At 40.4% G+C, this 18,859-nt stretch overlaps 1 protein-coding gene and 1 pseudogene across 2 annotated transcripts in view; one reads left to right on the forward strand and one right to left on the reverse strand.

Annotated features, from left to right (window-relative positions):
* The window catches only part of CCDC50 (coiled-coil domain containing 50), a 69,844-nt gene extending 69,110 nt beyond the window's left edge, over positions 1-734 (reverse strand). For both annotated transcript variants that reach the window (XM_021692331.1, XM_021692330.1), the window contains exon 1: positions 389-734. In XM_021692331.1, coding sequence (XP_021548006.1) covers positions 389-437 — 49 coding nt within the window. In that variant the 5' untranslated portion in view covers positions 438-734. The remainder of the gene's footprint in view (positions 1-388) is intronic.
* On the forward strand, positions 436-18,388 carry LOC110582623 (annotated as a pseudogene).
* Positions 18,389-18,859: the final 471 nt, after the last annotated feature.

Here is an 18,859-nt window from a genome sequence, read left to right on the forward strand (position 1 = left end):
AATGTCAACCCCTCCCCACTTCCTAGCCTTCAAGCCAGCTAGGCTGGGCCTTGATTTTTAAGGACACAAATAAGTCAGATTTACCCAGCTCTTGAGCGTTCACCAACGCTTTGCTCTTCGCTAGAACATTTGCACAACCACTTGCTGAGGGCGGTGCTATCCTCTCTCCCCCCATTTCCTCGCAGACGAGAAACTGGGCTCAGAACGTAATGACTCGCCCAAGGTACCACAGTAAAGCCTCAAGTCAATTCTGTCCCCGACTAGGGCGCCAGGGCACCAGAGGGGCCCGCGCTAGGGCCTCGGGGTCCAAAAAGACGACTTCCCCGCCCGGAGAGAGCTAGGCTGGGAGAGGGGAGGGGCCCCGCGCGCCTCGCGCCCCGGCCCCTACCTTCCTTGACTCCGGGCAGCTTGGACTGGTCGATGGTGACTTCAGCCATGTTGGGCCGGGGTCCCGGCCGCCTCTCGCCGCCCGCTTCCCCGCCGCCGCCGGCCCCGAGCGCGGCCCCGCGCGCAGCAGCAGCGCCCGACGCGGCGCGAAGTCCGGCCGGCAGTGCGCGCCGACCTGGGGGAGGAGCGGCCGCCGCGGAAGGGCTGGCGACAAAGGCGGCGGGAGACCCGTCCCGGCGCCCCAGGCTGGCGGCCCAGCTACCCCACCGCAGCCACCTGCTCCCGCGCCCCCAGCCCCGATTGATACCAAATATCCGGAGCCCGGAAATGGACCCGGGCCGTCCAGTACGGAGGGAGAGAGGAGACAGAAAGGCAGGCGGGCGGGCCTGGGTGGGGAGGGGGAGGGAAGCTGCAGGTCTGTAACCGCAACTGCGAGTGGCTGGTGAGTGAAGATCGGCGCCCGCGGCCGCCTCCCTGCTGTCTCCTTTGTGCGGTGCGACGCCCCCGAGGCTGGGGCTCCCGCTGTGCCCCCGCCCCTGGGCCTCCCTATCCTCCGAGGGTCGCGTCTGTCGGTGGGGCCTTTGTGTCCTGAAGGCCTCAACAAAAGGGCCACCTGGGTTACCCAGAACATAGTCGGTATTGTCACCGGCGTCTACAGCATTCTGTGCTCTGGTTCCGGGGCTGAGATTTCCTGTTGCCTGGCTCTGTCTCAGGCATTCTTTGCCTCCCGGGATTAGGGAAAGGATAACATATGGACAGGAAAACCTCTAAGACAACCTACAGTAGAACTAGACAACAGCTGATATCTGGGCCAGTTCAGAGAAGAGAGCGTTCACAACCAGCTGGGGGAACTGAGTCATTCATTCATCAAAAACGCATGACTGTTTACCAAATGTGATGTTAGGTACTGGGGGTGATAAAACGTATTTCAGACATTTCAGACATGGTCTCTCTTATGGCATGTCACATATTGGACTATATAATTGTGACATTTTCATCTCCCAAAAATAGACATCCTGTCTGCATCTTCTGGCAATAGAATTCTCCCTCCCTTTGGGACTCCGTCCTCAGCAGTGGGCTCTTCTCCCAAGCTTGTGCAATCATAGAACCTCCCTACCACCACCACCACCCCCACCACCACCCACACATGTTCATCGAAGGATGGGTGTGTGACCAAGACAGGTCGAGCAGAATACTTCCCTGGGATTATTGCCTAAAGAGGGACAAGTACTTTCTGTTTTCTATGGGGAAGCTTTGCCCTCACTAGTAACAATGAAACCAAACTGCAGAAAGAGCAAAGATAAGAAAAGAGCGATAAAGAGGGCATGTTCTGATACTACAATGCCTGGAATAGCTGGGATGCCTGCAGCTCCTGGATTCCGGGATCTACCTCCAACATCCTCTCAAATTTAAGCTAGTAATTTTACTCTCTTAAGCTTGTAAAAATTGATTTTCTTTCATTCATAACTCAAAGAGTCTCAGTCTGGCAGGCCACATGGAGGAGGTTTTATTTGGACTGGCTATTTAAAAAATAGGCAGATGTAGTCTAACAAAAATTTAGGAGAAGACTTTCTAGGACTTTCTAGGCCAGAGCGTGATCAACTATGGCTCACAGGCCAAATCTAGCCCATTGGGTTTTTTTGTTTTGTTTTTTAGAGAGGGAGAATAGAAGGGTGGGGAATGGCAGAGGGAGAGGGAGAGAGAATCTCAAGCAGGCTTCCAGAGTGGATCCTGAAGTGGGGCTGGATCCCTCCACCCTGATATCATGATCTGAACCAAAATCAAGAGTCCTACCACTCAACTGACTGAGCCACCCAGGAGCCCCAAGCCCACTGGATTTTAATGACTGCATTTTATATGCTAAAAGGATTACATTTTAAGTGATTATGTCAATACAATGTAATATTTTCAATTTGGCCTCTTAGGTTTCAAAATCTAAAATATTTACTATTGGACCCTTTTCAGAAAAAGTTTGCTGACCAGTATTAAGCAGAAAGAACACTCAGTAAGTTAAATGTTTGAATAGGAAGGTGATAATATTAGAAAGGTAGTTGTATGGTGATTTTTAAGTTCCTTGCCTTCTACTGACTTTTTTTTTTTTTTTTTTACTTTATGGTTGTAGAGAATATTTGTAATAGATATTTTTGGTTTCCCTCTCCAAATCCATTGTCTCCGCTTCTCTGCCATACTCTGCCCTGGGAGCTGACATTTATGAATATATCACCAGGACCTCCTTGCCTTGTGCTTCCTGTTGAGTTAGACCAATGGGAAGCACTGTCAGAAGATCAAAAGAAGGCAGGAGAGAAATACCAGCCTATGAATTACACTCTTCTCCCCCTCGAACTAGGCCAAAGTTTTGGCCATACCCTGGCCTTCTGATTATAATGCCTGTCCCGAAGCTTCTTTTCCATGGCTACAGCTCTCATGGGTCTCTAATAATACCATTTTCTTCCAGTGCCCCTTCAGGCCTAGGGTTGTAAAGGCTTACCACCATTGCTAGTTCCTTGAACCACACCCACACCTCTGTAATAGTCCTTCATTATATTCTTTTCAATTAAACCATTTTGAGTGTGGCTTATGTTTTCTGCCTAGACTCTGACTGATATGGTAAATAAGATATGCCAAAGGGTCACTGCTTTGTTTTCCTTAAAAACATCCACATTTCTGCCCTAGAGAAAAAACAAATAAATATATACAAAGTCATGTCTATTATTTAGGGAATTAGCCGCCTTCAACAGAAAAAGTAATGAAAAGTGACCAGAAGCCCCTTTCTGTTGCTGGACCAGATGACCTGGAAATCCCCGCAAAAGTCAGGCTATCCTTCTCCACCTCCACCCTTACTCTGTATCTAACCCTGACCTGAGCAGTTAGAGCTCGGGGTTACAGGATCAGCACTTTCCAGCACAAGACTGAAATGACTAAATGTCTTTTGATGATTTAAAAGGAAATGAATGCATAGTGAATTCCTATAACTAGTTTATGTATTTTAATGTCCTGAAATGTCAATTTTGCAGTATCGTTCCAATTTTAGTATATGTGCTGCCAAAGCGAGCACTCAATTTTGCAGTAAAAAGAATCAAAAGATAGGCTTCCCAGAGGAGGTACAAATCCCTAATTTTAAGCAGATCTCAAACAAGAAATTCAGAGCTAAATTGCAACTCAAATGCCACAGGGAGAAATAAGAGTTTTTTTATAAGATAATATCAAACCACTAATTGAGTAGATTATTGTAAAGGAGAATTATATGATACATTTTCTACGTGAAGAGGGGAAATGTGGGAATAACAAAACACGTGGATTGGAATGGGGAGAGTTTGGCCATAAGAAGTCAAGTAGGAAAACCAGAACACTCAAGAGACAGCCAAGTGGTACAAGACGGTGAACTCCATGAGGGCAGGGATTTTTCATCTGTTTTATTCACTACTATCCCTAATACCTAGAACAGTGCCTGGCACCCCATTCTTAAATATGTCTAGCATCTTTGAAGTTCATACCCTCAGACTCCCTACATCTCCTATGGCAGTTATTTACATACCCTTGGGTAACTTCTTGTTCCTTCAAGATGATAGCTTCTTTCTCATTGTGTCCATCATCATGTAACTTGGTGATTTCAGTGTCTACGTAGACAGTCCTTCTCCCAACCTGATCTCTCTTTTCTTAACCTCCTTATGCCCAGTGATTTTTTTACCCCACCCCATCTTAGCCCAAAACTCTGAGGGTCATTCACTAGAATTTGGCATTACTAAAAACTGTGCTCCTTCATCAATCTTGAACAGCCATTCTCCACTTACCATTTCTATCTCCCCAACTCACTCCTACTAATACCCCAACTCCAACAATTCTTCAACAGCAGCAGAACCTATCATCTCTTTGCCTACCACCATGGTACTGATTCTCACTTGCCCCTATACTCCTACTTCTGTTTTAACTAGTCTATGACCTATTTTTATAATCACACCCTACAAGATACTCTCACTTCCCTTACCTCTGTCTTCCTCTTTCCTACTTGCATGGCAATATCCCAACCATGGCTAATTGACTATAAATTCTGCATATTGCCCACACCAATTTATTTCTTCTTATGCCATTAGACATTAATTGCACATCTTCTTCTCTCCTACCTATACGATCCCTTGCCCCTCTTTACTCTTAGTTTCTTAGACTACTAAGAAAATAAAAGCATTGAAAAGAGGACTTTCAACCTCACCCTTTCCAAATCTATCAATCCACCTGTCTATTTCTCCTCTATAAGACTAACACCTCCACTGTGCACTGGATCCTTGGGTGATATTCAAAACACTTAATAACCAGAATGGTGGAAGTACAAACATGGCAACAGAGCTGGTTTTGGATCCTCCCCCTGTTCCAGCTGTTACCCTTTGGTTTCTGGATGATGAGAAGACCCAGGGAGTCCCAAGGAAAAGGAGATGTGGTCCAGGTGGGGGTGGGGGCAGTCAGGGGGCTCAAGACAGCATTAAATTATAAACCAGCCTGAAAGCATTAGTATTTTGGCCATCATTATGTCTGTAGTTATTCACATCTGCTGAATATCAGTCTCGATTACATCCCATCCTCTCACTTTTTCAAGGATATTACTCTCCAACAGTAATCATTTTTCCTCCCTGGTAAATACTTTACAACAACATTCAAGTGTACTGTTATCCCTGCACCTTAACAAAAACTTCCTTTGACCTAAAATTCCCCTTCATCTATTACTACGTTTTTCTGCACCTGTTTATAGCGAGCCTCCTTGAAACACTCATCTATTCCAATGATCTCCTCTTGCTACTTCCCCATCCTTTCTTGAACCCATTCCAGTCATACTTTTTAGGCCCACCACTCCAAAAAAATTTTTTTTATTGCATAAAAAATGACCTTCATGATGTCAAATCCCAAGCTCAGTTTTCAGCCCTTCTCTAATTAACTTATTGTTACTATTTAAGAGATATGATCCTACCTTCCTTCTTGAAAAGTTTTTCTTGTTTTGTCTTTCGTTTTTTTCTTATTTCATTTTCTCCCAAGGGCCTTTTCACTTAACTAGTCCCTCTTCCTGGAAAGCCCCCTATCCTTGCCCCACCCCTTGCCAATAACTGCAGGATGTGCTTCTCCATTTTATTCAGGTATCTGCTCAAATGCCATTTTCTCAGATAGCCCTCCCTGACTTTATCTAAAATAGTAACTTAATCTCTGTCATTCCATATCTTGCTCATGCTTCTTTTTTTCTCTCCAAATCAGTTATCTCTGCAGATATTATATGTTTAAATGTTTGTTTATTGTGTCCATCCAGTCTACCAAGAGGAGTGGAACTTTGTCTATATGATTCACTACTATATCCTCAGAATAGTGTCGGCACACAGTATCTGCTCATAAAATATGTGTTGAATAAAATTGTTGGATAAAGTATTTGGTAAAGAATTATTAAAGCAGATAATGACTATGTTGATCAAACAAATCTTTTAAAAAGTAAGTTTTTAAGAAAAGATTTTATTTATTTGAGAAAGAGAGCTCTATGTGGAAAATGCTTGATGTATAAAAGGGATTCAGTGCTAGAAAGAGCTATGCTAACAGTATAAAAATATGAATAAGAAGGATACATATCAATTACAGTGACCACCTCTGAGGGAAAGAAGTAGGGGATGTGAGGAATATGTGCCAAAGGTTGTATCTGTAAGAGTGACCACAGCATCATTTCCTATCACATATGCCATCCTGCAAAATGACATTGTAGCCACTATCAAAGTGTGGAGTCTAATTCTCCTCCTATTCAATCTGGGCTGGACCTTGATGACATTGATCAATAAAATGCAACAGAAGTGACATTCTGAGACTTGTAAGTTCTGGCACTAAGAAGACTAGGCAACTTCTACTTTTAGAAAGAAGTCAGTGGACTTGTAAGAAATCTGACTGTCCTGGGGCGCCTGGGTGGCTCAGTTGTTAAGCGTCTGCCTTCGGCTCAGGTCATGATCCCAGGGTCCTGGGATCGAGCCCCGCATCGGGCTCCCCGCTCAGTGGAAAGCCTGCTTCTCCCTCTCCCACTCCCCCTGCTTGTGTTCCCTCTCTCTATGTCTCTGTCAAAAAAATAAATTAAATCTTAAAAAAAAAAAAAAAGAAATCTGACTGTCCTAATCTCTATATTGTGAGAAGCTCAACTAGTTATATAGAGAGGCTAGGTGAAAGGGAATAAAGATGCCCAGCCAACATCTCTAGTGGAGCTTCCAACTGACAGCTAACACCAAGATAATTGCCAAGCATTTTCTTCAAAACCCACCTGAGACATTCTAGGTAAAGCCATGTGGGACCATGTCCTCACTGATCTTGCCCAGTTTGTAGAATATTAAACAAATAAATGAAAGTTATTGTTTAAAGCTAATAAGCTGTAAAGTGGTATATTATAGATATATAGATTATCTAGATCATTAATAATATAGATTATCCATAGATAACCAAAAGAGTATACTTCAACTGTATCTGTGAAGATTCAATTCTTTGAGAAAGGGCCACATATCTGAGACAAATATGGAAAAATGTTGACCTTGAATCTAGTTGTGGTACTGTGGTGACTGTATTATTTTCGATTTTTTCCTTTACATAGGAAATATTATGTATTTCATAACTCAAAATTTAAAAACCTATTTAGGCTTGCATTTCTGGTTAGGATAGAGTAAATAGTTCAAAACACATCCTCCCTGCATAAGCAACTATACAGCTAGAGAAAACATATGTGGCAACTGTTTTCAAGTCCTAGGCAATAGGTAGTATGATCCCTGTGGAAAGATAGACACATGAAGTGAGCCTCCCAGTCTCTTGCCAACTCTATAGCTTGGTACAATTTTCTAATGTTTATAAAAAGGGTGTAGGCTCCTGAGTGGCTCAGTTAGTTAAGCGTCCAATGCTGGATTTTGGCTCAGGTCATGATCTCAGGGTTGTGAGATAGAGCCACACATTGGGCTCCATGCTGGGCATGGAGCCTGCTTGAGAATCTCTCTCCCTCTCCCTCTGTCCCCTCCCACCCCCCATGCATGTGCACTCTCTCTCACTATAAAAAAATAAAATAAATAAATAAATAAAAGGGGTGTAATCCAAGCAGAGTCTCTCTGGGGAGGCACAGAATTGAGTGCAGGGCTGCTGACATGATTGGAACGTGTGGGGTAGGGTACTGAAGAGGTTACTGTACATAGGATTTCCCAAGTGCTTGGACGAAGCCTGAACATATGCAAAATGAAACTCTGCGAGGCCTAACAGAGAGCAGTATCCCTAGAACAGAGGATGGAATGGTAATTCAAGAGGTCACTAGATGATAGAAATGTCAGATTAAAGACCCATTCAGAATGGAGAGAACTCATTAATATACTTGGCATTCAGATAAGTTACCAAAGAGGCCATAAGTTATATGGATAGCTTACTTGCAAAGGCTACTCTTTAGGTAATCTAACAAAGTCTAAAATCAAACCTTGACAGAAGGAAAGAGAGCTTCTAATAAATAACTATCTGCCAGGACAAAAGTCAACAATTGATTTAAAAAAAAAATCTAATCCAAATTAGATTAAAAATGTGTATTTCAAAATGTTCAGAAAAAAGAAATCATCTACCAAAAACTTGTAAAGGAGTAGGAAAATGTGATGAATAATTAAGAAAAAAAGGCATCAGAGGTCACAGACACCAAGATGACCCAGATGTTGGAATTAGCAGGCAAGGGCACAAAAAGTCTCTTATCCCTCCTGATATCGGAGGGATATTTCCTATCTGGGGTTTAATCTCCTGCTTTCAGGTAGAAAAAGAGGAGTCACAGCTCCCCTCTTGCACCTGCTGATTTTCAAGTGTCTTTAACTCTAAATAATCCTTATGTCAAAGTGGCGTATTTTGAGGTGGTATATTCTGCCAGCCTTTAATACCCTCCAGTAAAACATCAGACGTAATTTTGTCTCAGGATTTCTTTTTGGAAAAATTTGGGCTAAAACACAGTGCATTAGAAATATGGAGGGCATATGGAGCCATGGTCAGCAAGGAGACGGTAGAGGCAGGTTGAGGCCAGTCCATGGAGTACATTCAAAGTCAAGCTAAGGATTCAAAGGAAGCTCAGGTTTCAAGAATCTATGATTCTATATTCACACAGAGTGGTAGGAACAGAATTCTGCATCAATAAAATGACTTAGTGCCTGTCCAGGCATTCATTAGCTAATGAAACTGGGGAGCAGAGATTGCTGATTCTTTCTTGTCACGTAATTACTAGGAATCTCTCTTTCGTTTAATTATGTGCGGTGCACTCTGCTTCCCGTCAGCAGCCCATCCCTCATGTGCTGAGGAGGAACGGTCTGCCAGAGGTGAACTAGAGCTTCTTCAGGGAATTAGTTAATAGGAAATCTGCAGCAACCTTAAGCATGAAAATTTCTCCTCCATACCAGAAGAGACTTTTTAGTGCTCAAGCAGCTTAAGAACCGCCAAGCACGTCTTCTGGATTATTATCAATATCTCTATGATACTTTGGGCAATTTTTGAAGCTAATGTGGAAACTGGTTGTACTTATGTTTCTGATGTACGTTTTTTGGGGTAAAACAAGAATAGCTATAAACTAACAAAATACATGACAAAAAGACTGTGTTTGCTAATTATAAAATGTGCTAGAGTTCAATCATCATTATGTCTAATTTATAGACAGTGAAATCAGTGAGCAGGTTGATTTTATCTCTGAAGTTAACTGACTTTAACATAACTCCTTATGTTTTAAAGCAATGTAGTCTTTCTTTATCTTATGGGGTAATGAGGGAAAAGATAAATGATATAAATATATTTGGTGAGTTTCCTTATCGAGGTTAAAATGAAATGTGAATATTATATTCACATTGTGTTAGTGGTTTCTTGATTTGATTTCTGCAGAAGTATACCTTGAGACAGGGATTCAAATGAAAGTAAATTATTTGGGAGGAAATATCAGAAGAAATCTGATGGGGAGAGGAGAAGTGAGCCTGGGAAAGAAAGCAAGCCCAAACAGTATGTTATCAAGCAAGTTAGCACTGTGGGCAAATGGAGCATAATCCACTAGGGAACTTGGGGTGACAGTGAAGTACATACGTCACAGTTGTCCCAGTCAAGGTCAAGAAAGTCAGCATATTTATTTTCCACACCCCTGTCTTTCACTGGATGAAGTCTGTTTCAGGGAGCTCTACTAGATTTCCTTTTAAAGTCATCAGCCATAGCTCTCTTCTGCAATTTTCCAGTGAAGGATCTGGTACCAACTTGCATCTAAAGAAGTGTGCTCACCCTAGTCTATGTCTTGCTAGAGTGAAAACTGTAACTACAAATAGGTTGGATGTGGGTCAGGGTCATGCACATAATACTCCATAGACAACTGCTCACTGTACCATCAGCTTGAAATATTAGGAAGAACACTGCATGTGGAAGAAGAAAAAGAAATCAGGACTCACCAATTGTCATGAAATTCATGGGTAGTGTATCAGAGATTGAATTTAGACCTTATGAATCTTATTGATGGGTCTTTTCCCTTATGGAACGCAGCTTCTTGAGTGCTTGTATTCCTCGTATCACTTACCTCACTGATGGTCATAATGTTGGGGATAAATAGACACTTGTGAATCAACTATGAGGTTTTTGTTTTTTGAAAGGGAATGTATTCTTAGATACTACTGTCCAAATCTTGTCTTAAATTCTTCCCTCTTAGAGGGAATGAATATCTGTTCAAGGGATGTAAGTTGCACCTGATGGGGGTGTCTTATACCAAAACTATCTATGGAGCTGAATCTCAACAGCCAACAAAATTGATTGTTTCTCTGTCCTCCAATTTCCAAGGACTCTCTTGCTTTCAACTCACACCTCTTTGCAAAGCTCCAGGTAGCGGCAATAAATCTGAGTTCATCCTGTTATAGTAGTTAATGGACTTAAGAACAACTGAGATGAAAAGTCATACCCAGGCAGGAGTTACAAATTACACAAGTCAGGATAAAAGCTTCATAAATATTGACTCCACCTAACAGTTTGTGTCAAGAGAAGAAATCTCATTACAATAATGGCATCTTCTCCCTAAAGCACTGCTCTTTGGACTGAAGTTCTATAAATGTATCGATATCACCAAGAATTTAGTTAATAAAACTGAATTGTTCAATATCTATCTTTATTCATTATTTATTGTATTGATAACATAGAAGGTTTCTGAGAGTGAAATCTTGAAAAAATATTATGGTGAGAAATGAAAGGAAATTTGTGGAGAGTGAGGTAGCATTGTGAATCATATAGGACTGAGCAAAGTGGATTATGCAAAGCCAAGGATGTTTGAATTTATTGTTTTTCATTCAAATCTTCAGGCCATCAGCTAGAATGGGACAAGTTCTCCTGCTGGTTTGACTAAGTCTTCTGTAAATTCATATATATGTTTGGTCACCCAAAATGACTTGATGCAATTCACCTAAAAAAGAGGAGATGGCTCAGTCAAGGAGAGGAAGGTGACATATTATGGGTAAGGAAGAAGTCACTCCTATAAATGAAAGGAAAAGAAGTGATAAACTCGAATGCATACAACAAGATTTATGAGGGCAAAGAGTAACCATTCAGAGTTAAACGAAGCAGTGACTTTTTCATTATTCATCAATGAATTTTTTGTAAGTTCTATTACTGTGCTAGATATTATGTTGGATGTGTTAATGTACAAAAATAATCTTGAATTATCTTTTTTCTTTTTTTAATCAAGATGATTATACATACTACAAATAGAGAACAATAGGTTTTAAGAAAGTGTTCAGCAGAATATTGCCATGGAATGTTCAAGGGGAAGAGATGTCGGATATAATTAACCTCACCATTTTATGTGAGAGATTGAAGCCCCAGAGCTTGGAAGTACCAATGTTATGTGGCAGAGGCAGAAGGTATTAACTTTTTTTCTCAACTAGGTGACCAAAGAACATTTAACCTGGCTGGATGACAATGTAAATATATCTTTAAGTGCGTTACTATGATGAATAATGTTTTCTTAAAATTAATTTTTTTTAGTAAATAGAGATTATTTAAATGAGGATAATCAATGGTGGAATTACTATTCACTTTAGCATTTGCAATCTCAAACTATGTGCCAGGAGTCATGCTAAATATTTTACATCTATTTTTTCATTTAATTCCTACCACAGGCTGGATGGTATATGTTACCATGAACAATAAGGAATTATTATCCTTATGCTTAAGCAATTCAGATTTAGAGAGAGACCCACACACAGACCTAATTAGTAACAAACATAATGCAACAAGTTCAATAACACAAGTTATATGATGCCTTTAAGTATATGGAAGAAGAAGCAATTAATTCTGCCCAAAGAAGATTGAGGAATTCTTAATTGGAAAATATAATCTTGGATCTCTGACTGTTCCTTTTTTAGTGAGTTTCCCATGTAGAATAATGAAAGATGAGGATCTTTTAGGCGATGGGAACTGTGTGGACAAAAGAATGGTCTCTTGAAAATATTCTCCTGGGGCACCTGGGTGGCTCAGTTGGTTAAGCAACTGCCTTCGGCTCAGGTCATGATCCTGGAGTCCCGGGATCGAGTCCCGCATCGGGCTCCCTGCTCAGCGGGGAGTCTGCTTCTCCCTCTGACCCTCTTCCCTCTCATGCTCTCTCTCATTCTCTCTCTCAAATAAATAAATAAAATCTTAAAAAAAAAAAAAGAAAATATTCTCCTATCTCCACTGCACAGTGAGGCAAGTTCTAAATCAGCTCTCAGAGTAAGAGAAAGGAGAAAGCTGAAATCAGGGTCAGAGAAGAGCTAACAGGACTCCCGAGATTAGTTCCTAATAAGCGTCAAGTCAGGAAAGTGGTCAAACACAGATATATTCTTCTATGAGTTAGACACTTCTAAGGGACAAACCCTTTAATCTGCAGTTCAAGACCAAGAGTCACGCACAAGGAGAAAAGGCACAGAAGTTACAGGGAAGATCTTCATTTGAAGAGATTCTCATTAAAAAAAAATGCTCTTTGCTCCTCTGGAAGAAGGCTTGATTCAGACCTCCAGTGAATCTGCAGGATGCCTGTCACTTTCCTTTTCTGACATCTCTTGGCTTCAACACTGTTCTTCCTCACAGATAATGACATTCTCTCTCAAGCAGAGTGAGCTTCATTACAGTGTATTGCATGGCCTATACAGATGTTCACATATTAGTTAATTTGCCTATTACATGAAAGTCATGTTTGGTCCCCCTTCACCTCACTTGCTCAATGCCACCTATTTCCTCTATTTAGGAGAAAAACAACAACAGAAATATGCCAAGCTTTGCCTTCTCTTGTCCTCTTTTCCTCTGAGCACTGAGACTCTGAATTTGTAAATCTCGGCCCTGCCTATTTTGGAAACATTTGTCTTTTCATCTTCCTTGAAATAGCCTTATTCTGCATCTAGAAGAGTCAGTAGCCTTCTTCCCTTTAGTAGGTGGATTTGAAATAGTCAAACTAATGGGAGGTACCCAAGCAAAACAACACTACAAATGGACTCTTACTCTACTTATTTATTCATTTGTTTAATCATTAGATATTTTGCTAGGGATTATTATGTACCAGGTCCTCTTGTGGTTGCTGACAATATGGTTATAAACATAGCAAACAGAAACCATGACATTGAATCTGATAGTGCAATAAAGACAGATAATGCAGAAAAACATACATAGTAACTTTTCAGAGTTGAGACACTAGCTAATCAGGAAATGTACAGTGCAGTGAGAGCTATGACAGGCAGACTCACGTAGACTGGAAAAATCAGAGAGATTTTGCTGAGGAATTTTAACTGAAGCTTAAAATGGAATACGTGTGTGTGTGTGTGTGTGTGTGTCTAAGTAGGGAGAGGGAGTGTGCCTCCCTGCAGACACAAAGTCCTTGTGGGAGAAAGTAGCTTGACATTTTTGAAGAATTAAAGATCATTGTGGCTGAACTGTGGTAAGGGAAAGATGGGTCTGGACAAATTTAAGATGTAGGTAGAGGCAGATAATGCAGGACTTTATGGACCGTGTTATGACTTTCAATCTTTATCTTAAGTGTAACAAAGAAGGGTTGAAGAGTTTTAAGTAGGAATATTACAGACTGGTATTTGCATTTCCAGAAGAGTACTCTAAAAGCTTTGTGGGGGAATGGATTAAAGAGGAGTGATGGTGGGTATAAGGACACTTGGTAATAATGGCATGTCAGTAGGATAGATGTGAGATGTTGGCTTTCTAGTCTAGGAAGGTGCCAAAAAGATAGATGTGGAAAGATTTGAAAAATACTTAAGAGGTATAATGACAGAACTTGACAATTGGGTAGAAAAGTTGGGGAATAAGGGAGAGGAAGAGAGTTCTTGAATAAATGACTGGGTAAATGACCATGCTGCTCACTCAGGTAGTAAACTTTGGAAGAGAAGTGAAACATTAGAGTGAAAAATGAAGGGTTCACTTTTGGATGTGGTTGAGAACCTTGTAAAAAAATCCAGGTATGGTACTCAAAAAAAGGTGAGGAGAGGCAGACATTTTGGAGTAACTGGCATGTAGGTAGCAATTAAAGTTATGCATTTCCTGGAAGAGATTGAAGCATGATAAGAAAAGAGAATCTAGAACAAAACTCTGACAAAGTTCATCTTTCAAAGGTCAGAGGAGGAGGAAATGTTAAAAGAAACTGAAAAGGAATGGCTAGAAAAGTAGGAGGAAACCAAGGAGTTTTTCAATGAGAAGGCTATGGTCAATGAAGAAGATTCTGAAAAAGATACCCAGGGAGAGGAGAATCAGAAAGGGTTCATTGAGTTTGGCAGTAATGAGCTTCTTGGAGACAGCTGTTTTGTAGAGCTGGAAACAGAATGGTAAAAGCAAAATTGAAGTGGGCTGAAGTAAATATGTGGGAAAGAACCAGAGGAAGGAAATTATTTCTGGGAGTTCAGCCTTGATGGAGAGAGAAAGTAGGGACAGTAATTAGAAGACACTGTGAGTAGTCTAGTAAAGTTTATTGTTGTTTAAGATGAGAGAGAGATAGTTTTGTTTAAATGATAGTGGCAAACGGAGATTCTAATTCCTGATGTGAGGATAGATCATCTTTATGGCTACTATCACCATGGTAGCTGAAGGAAGAGGGTGAGTTTAGAGGCATTTGCTGATGGCCAGGGTGTCTATCTTTTAAACTGAGGCCTAAACCTTTTTCTTGATGGTTTCTTCCTCTGATTGCTATTCTAAGAGTCTGGTTTCCTGCTGCTTAACATCTGTAGACTTAGACAATGCTAATAGATCCTGGATTTTTAACCCAGTTTTTCCTCTCTATCTGTTCCCATAGACTGTGGTTTCACCTCAGTTACATTTTTTATTTATTATTTATTTATTTATTTATTTATTTATTTATTTTATTTTTAAAGATTTTATTTATTTATTTGACAGAGAGAGACACAGCGAGAGAGGGAACACAAGCAAGGGGAGTGGGAGAGGGAGAAGCAGGCTTCCCGCTGAGCGGGGAGCCCGATGCAGGGCTCGATCCCAGGACCCTGGGACCATGACCTGAGCTGAAGGCAGACGCTTAATGACTGAGCCACCCAGGCGCCCCTCAGTTACATTTTTTAAAGATGTTTTATTTTGCATCATGTGCTATAAGGGAAGAAACTTATATCTGAACCTTGATTTTAAGCCTCCAGTCTGACCAGAATCAAAGTCTCTATTCACTTCTACTCAGACACCTTTTATGCTTTCAACCATTATCAAAAGTCCTACTTGAAAACAGACTAAACTCCCACATTACAATATGTCTATGTCTGGAAATTTCTGTTGCCTTGCCCATCTACTGGTATAAAGCCCTTTCTGAATGTTAATTCTTACTGGTGTTCAATATTAGGTGTATATGTTATTATGATTATTACTCTGCCCTGGATTCTGCCAGAGAGGTCTCTATATCTCATGGTTCTTCTTAGTAAAGAAGTGACAAAATACTTCAGTGTTTTATTTCTATACTAAAAAATAAACAAATTCCGTGGGGATATTACTTGTTCACTGAAAACTACAAAACAGCTTTGAAAGAAATTAAAGACATAAACAGTTAGAAGGACTATGTTCAGGGATTGGAAGAGTTAATATTTTTAAGATGGTAATATTTCCCAAATCGATCTACAAATTCAATGTAATTCCTATCAAAATCCCAATTGCCATTTTTATAGAAAGTGGCAAACTAATTCTAAAATTTATATGAAAATGAAAGAGATCCAGAAAAAGGACAAAGTTGGAAGTCTCACATGTCCTGTTTTCAAAGCTTACTACAAAGCACAAGATAATATGGTAGGGGCACCTAGCCGGCTCAGTTGGTAGAGCATACAGCTTTTGATCTCAGGGTTGTAAGTTTGAGTCCCAAATTGGGTTTAGAGATTACTTAAAAACAAAATCTTAAAAAAAAAAAAAAAAAAAGGTAGTATAGGGCGCCTGGGTGGCTCAGTCATTAAGCGTCTGCCTTCGGTTCAGGTCATGATCCCAGGGTCCTGGGATCGAGCCCCACGTCAGGCTCCCTGCTTGGCAGGAAGCCTGCTTCTCCCTCTCCCACTCCCTCTGCTTGTGTTCCCTCTCTCGCTGTGTCTCTGTCAAATGAATAAATAAAATCTTAAAAAAAAGGTAGTATGGTAGTGACATAAGAATAGACAAATTGATCAATGGAAAGGAATTGAGAGTCCAGAAATAAAGCCACATATCAACAAAAGGTGCTGGGACAATTAGATATCCACATGTAAAGGAATAAAGTAGGACCCATATGGCACACCATATGCAAAATTTAGTGCGAAATGGGTCAAAGTCCTACATTTTAGAGCTAAAAGCATAAAACTCTAAAAGAAAATGCAGTCATGAGTCTTCACAACTTTGGATTAGGCAATGGTTTTTAGATATACTAAAAATACACACACACACACACAAAATAAACAAATTGGAGTTTATCCAAATAAAAACTGCACTTCAAAGGACATTATCAAGAAAGTAAAAAGACAATCCATAGAATGTGCAAATATATTTGCAAATTATGTATTGGATAAGGGACTGGCATCCAGAATATAAGGAACTCTCACATCTTAATAATAAAAAGACAAATAACCCAATTTAAAAAGTTGTAAAGGTATTTGAATAGACATTTCTATTTTATTTCTATTTTATTTTGACAAATTAGGGCTTTCTGAACTCTTTTAAATGAAAAAAAAAAATCCATGGACACATTTATCAGAATGCCAGAGCCTCTACTTTTGCCTTCTCCCTCTCTCTGCTGTTTTTTTTCACTCATTTAACTGTATGTTAGGAATTCTACCAAGAAATAACGGGGTCAGAGGCAGTTCAAAATGAACTGTTGAATTTTTTTTTACTCACTGGAAAAAAAGCCCAACTGTTTAATAGAGTCAGAAAGTAATTATTCAAATGTATTTGAGTCACCATATGGACCCTAATTATCTGTGCTTTTCCTGTCACTCATTATGAGAATAGTTAAGATGTAAATGAATCTTAGAGTTATCTGTACATTATAATATAATGACAATGTCTTCATTGACAAAATAGAAGTGTTATTTAGAAGCAGTAACTGAGATACAGACTAAGTGATCAAGAGGATTGCTTTTGAAAATTTGAACCAAAATGTTGTAAGTTTACCTTAAAATTGGGATTTCTCTGATTGGAACAACCAATAACTTTCCATTTCTATGTTTTCCCAATCATGGACATAGGTGGGTAAGGGTATGACTCTGAGGTAGATCTAGGTTTCCTTTTGGCTCCATAACTTTCTTCCTTTGCTGTAAAAGGTGAAAAATCAAAACAACTTTATAATTTTTGAGGGACTATACTGTATATGAAATGCTTAGAATAGGGCCTGGCATGGATGATGGCTCAATCAGTGGCAATTATGTACTATTACTGTGTATACTAATGACTCCAGAAATAAATATTCTACCTTCATTTATCTGTTTAATACAATCAATCTTGAAAGTTTGTTTTTATTTGAACAACTAATTAGATTATATACTTATGAGAAGAATTTAGTGAAATATTTTGATTATTAAGAGAGAGAGAGATAAAAGATTCAGTTAAGGATATTCGTGGGCTTTTTTTTCCCCAAAGTAGATGAAATGGTCAGATAAGGAACTTATTTTTCATCACTTCGCCAATATCAGCTAAAATATGACAGAAGATTCAGGGGGGTTACATGAGATTTCCTGAAACAAATGTTTGTGGAACAAAAGTCATACATAACATTTTGTTTAGACATGAGTCATCAGTGCTCTTTCTTCCAGCCATCCAAGACCTTGAAAGGAAAGAAGGCTAAGGGGAAGAAGGCAGCCCCAGCCCCTGCTATTGTAAAGAAGCAGGAGGCCAAGAAAATGGTCAGTCCCCGGTCTGAGAAAAGGCCCAAGAATCTTGGCATCAGACGGGACATCCAGCCCAAAAGGGACCTCACCCGCTTTGACAAATGGCCTCACTACATCTGGCTGCAGCAGCAAAGGGTTATTCCCTATAAACGTCTAGAAGTGCCTCCTGGGATTAACCAGTTCACCTAGGACTTGGACCACCAAACAGCTACTCAAATGCCTAAACTAGCCCAGAGACAGAGCAAGAGAAGAAGCCAAGATTGTTGGCCTGGGCTAAGAAGCCGCCTGTCTTTTGAGCTGGGGTTAATACTGTCACCACCTTGGTGGAAAACAAGAAGACGCAGCTGGTAGTGATTGCACATGACGTGGATCCCACTGAGCTGGTTGTCTTCCTGCCCGCCCTGTGTCATGAGATGGGGGCTGCCTATTGCATTATCAAGGGGAAGACCAGGCTGGGGCGTCTGGTCTACAGGAAGACCTGCACCACTGTTGCCTTCACACAGGTTAACTCGGAAGACAGGGGAGCTCTGGCTAAGCTGGTGGAAGGTATCAGGACCAATTACAATGGCGGATATAATGAGATCCACCATCAGTGGAGAGGCAACGTCCTGGGTCCAAAGTCGGTGGCTTGAATTGGCAAGTTGGAAAAGACAAAGGCTAAAGAACTGCCCACCAAACTGGGCTGAGTGGATGCTGTTGAATTTTCTGTACAGAAAAGTAATAAAAAGTTCCCTTTCAGTCAATTAAAAAAAAAAAGGAAATGAGCCATCAGTACCCAACCTTATCAGAGAAGGCAATTAAATTGCCTCTTTTTTTTTTTTAATTTTTTTTTAAAGATTTTATTTATTTATTTGAGAGAGAGAATGAGATAGAGAGAGAGCATGAGAGCGGGGAGGGTCAGAAGGAGAAGCAGACTCCCTGCTGAGCAGGGATCCTGATGCGGGACTCGATCCCGGGACTCCAGGATCATGACCTGAGCCAAAGGCAGTCGCTTAACCAACTGAGCCACCCAGGCGCCCTTAAGTTGCCTCTTTTACGAAGGCAAACTCCATGGGAATTGGGGTTCCTTGTGCTGCTATTTAACACAAAAATTTTTAAAAATCCAAACAATCTTATTTATATTTAAAAACACTTTTTTAAAATTAAGGAACCATGAG

The sequence above is a fragment of the Neomonachus schauinslandi genome, chromosome 1 (assembly GCF_002201575.2).
Source record: "Neomonachus schauinslandi chromosome 1, ASM220157v2, whole genome shotgun sequence".
NCBI classification, from domain to species: domain Eukaryota; kingdom Metazoa; phylum Chordata; class Mammalia; order Carnivora; family Phocidae; genus Neomonachus; species Neomonachus schauinslandi.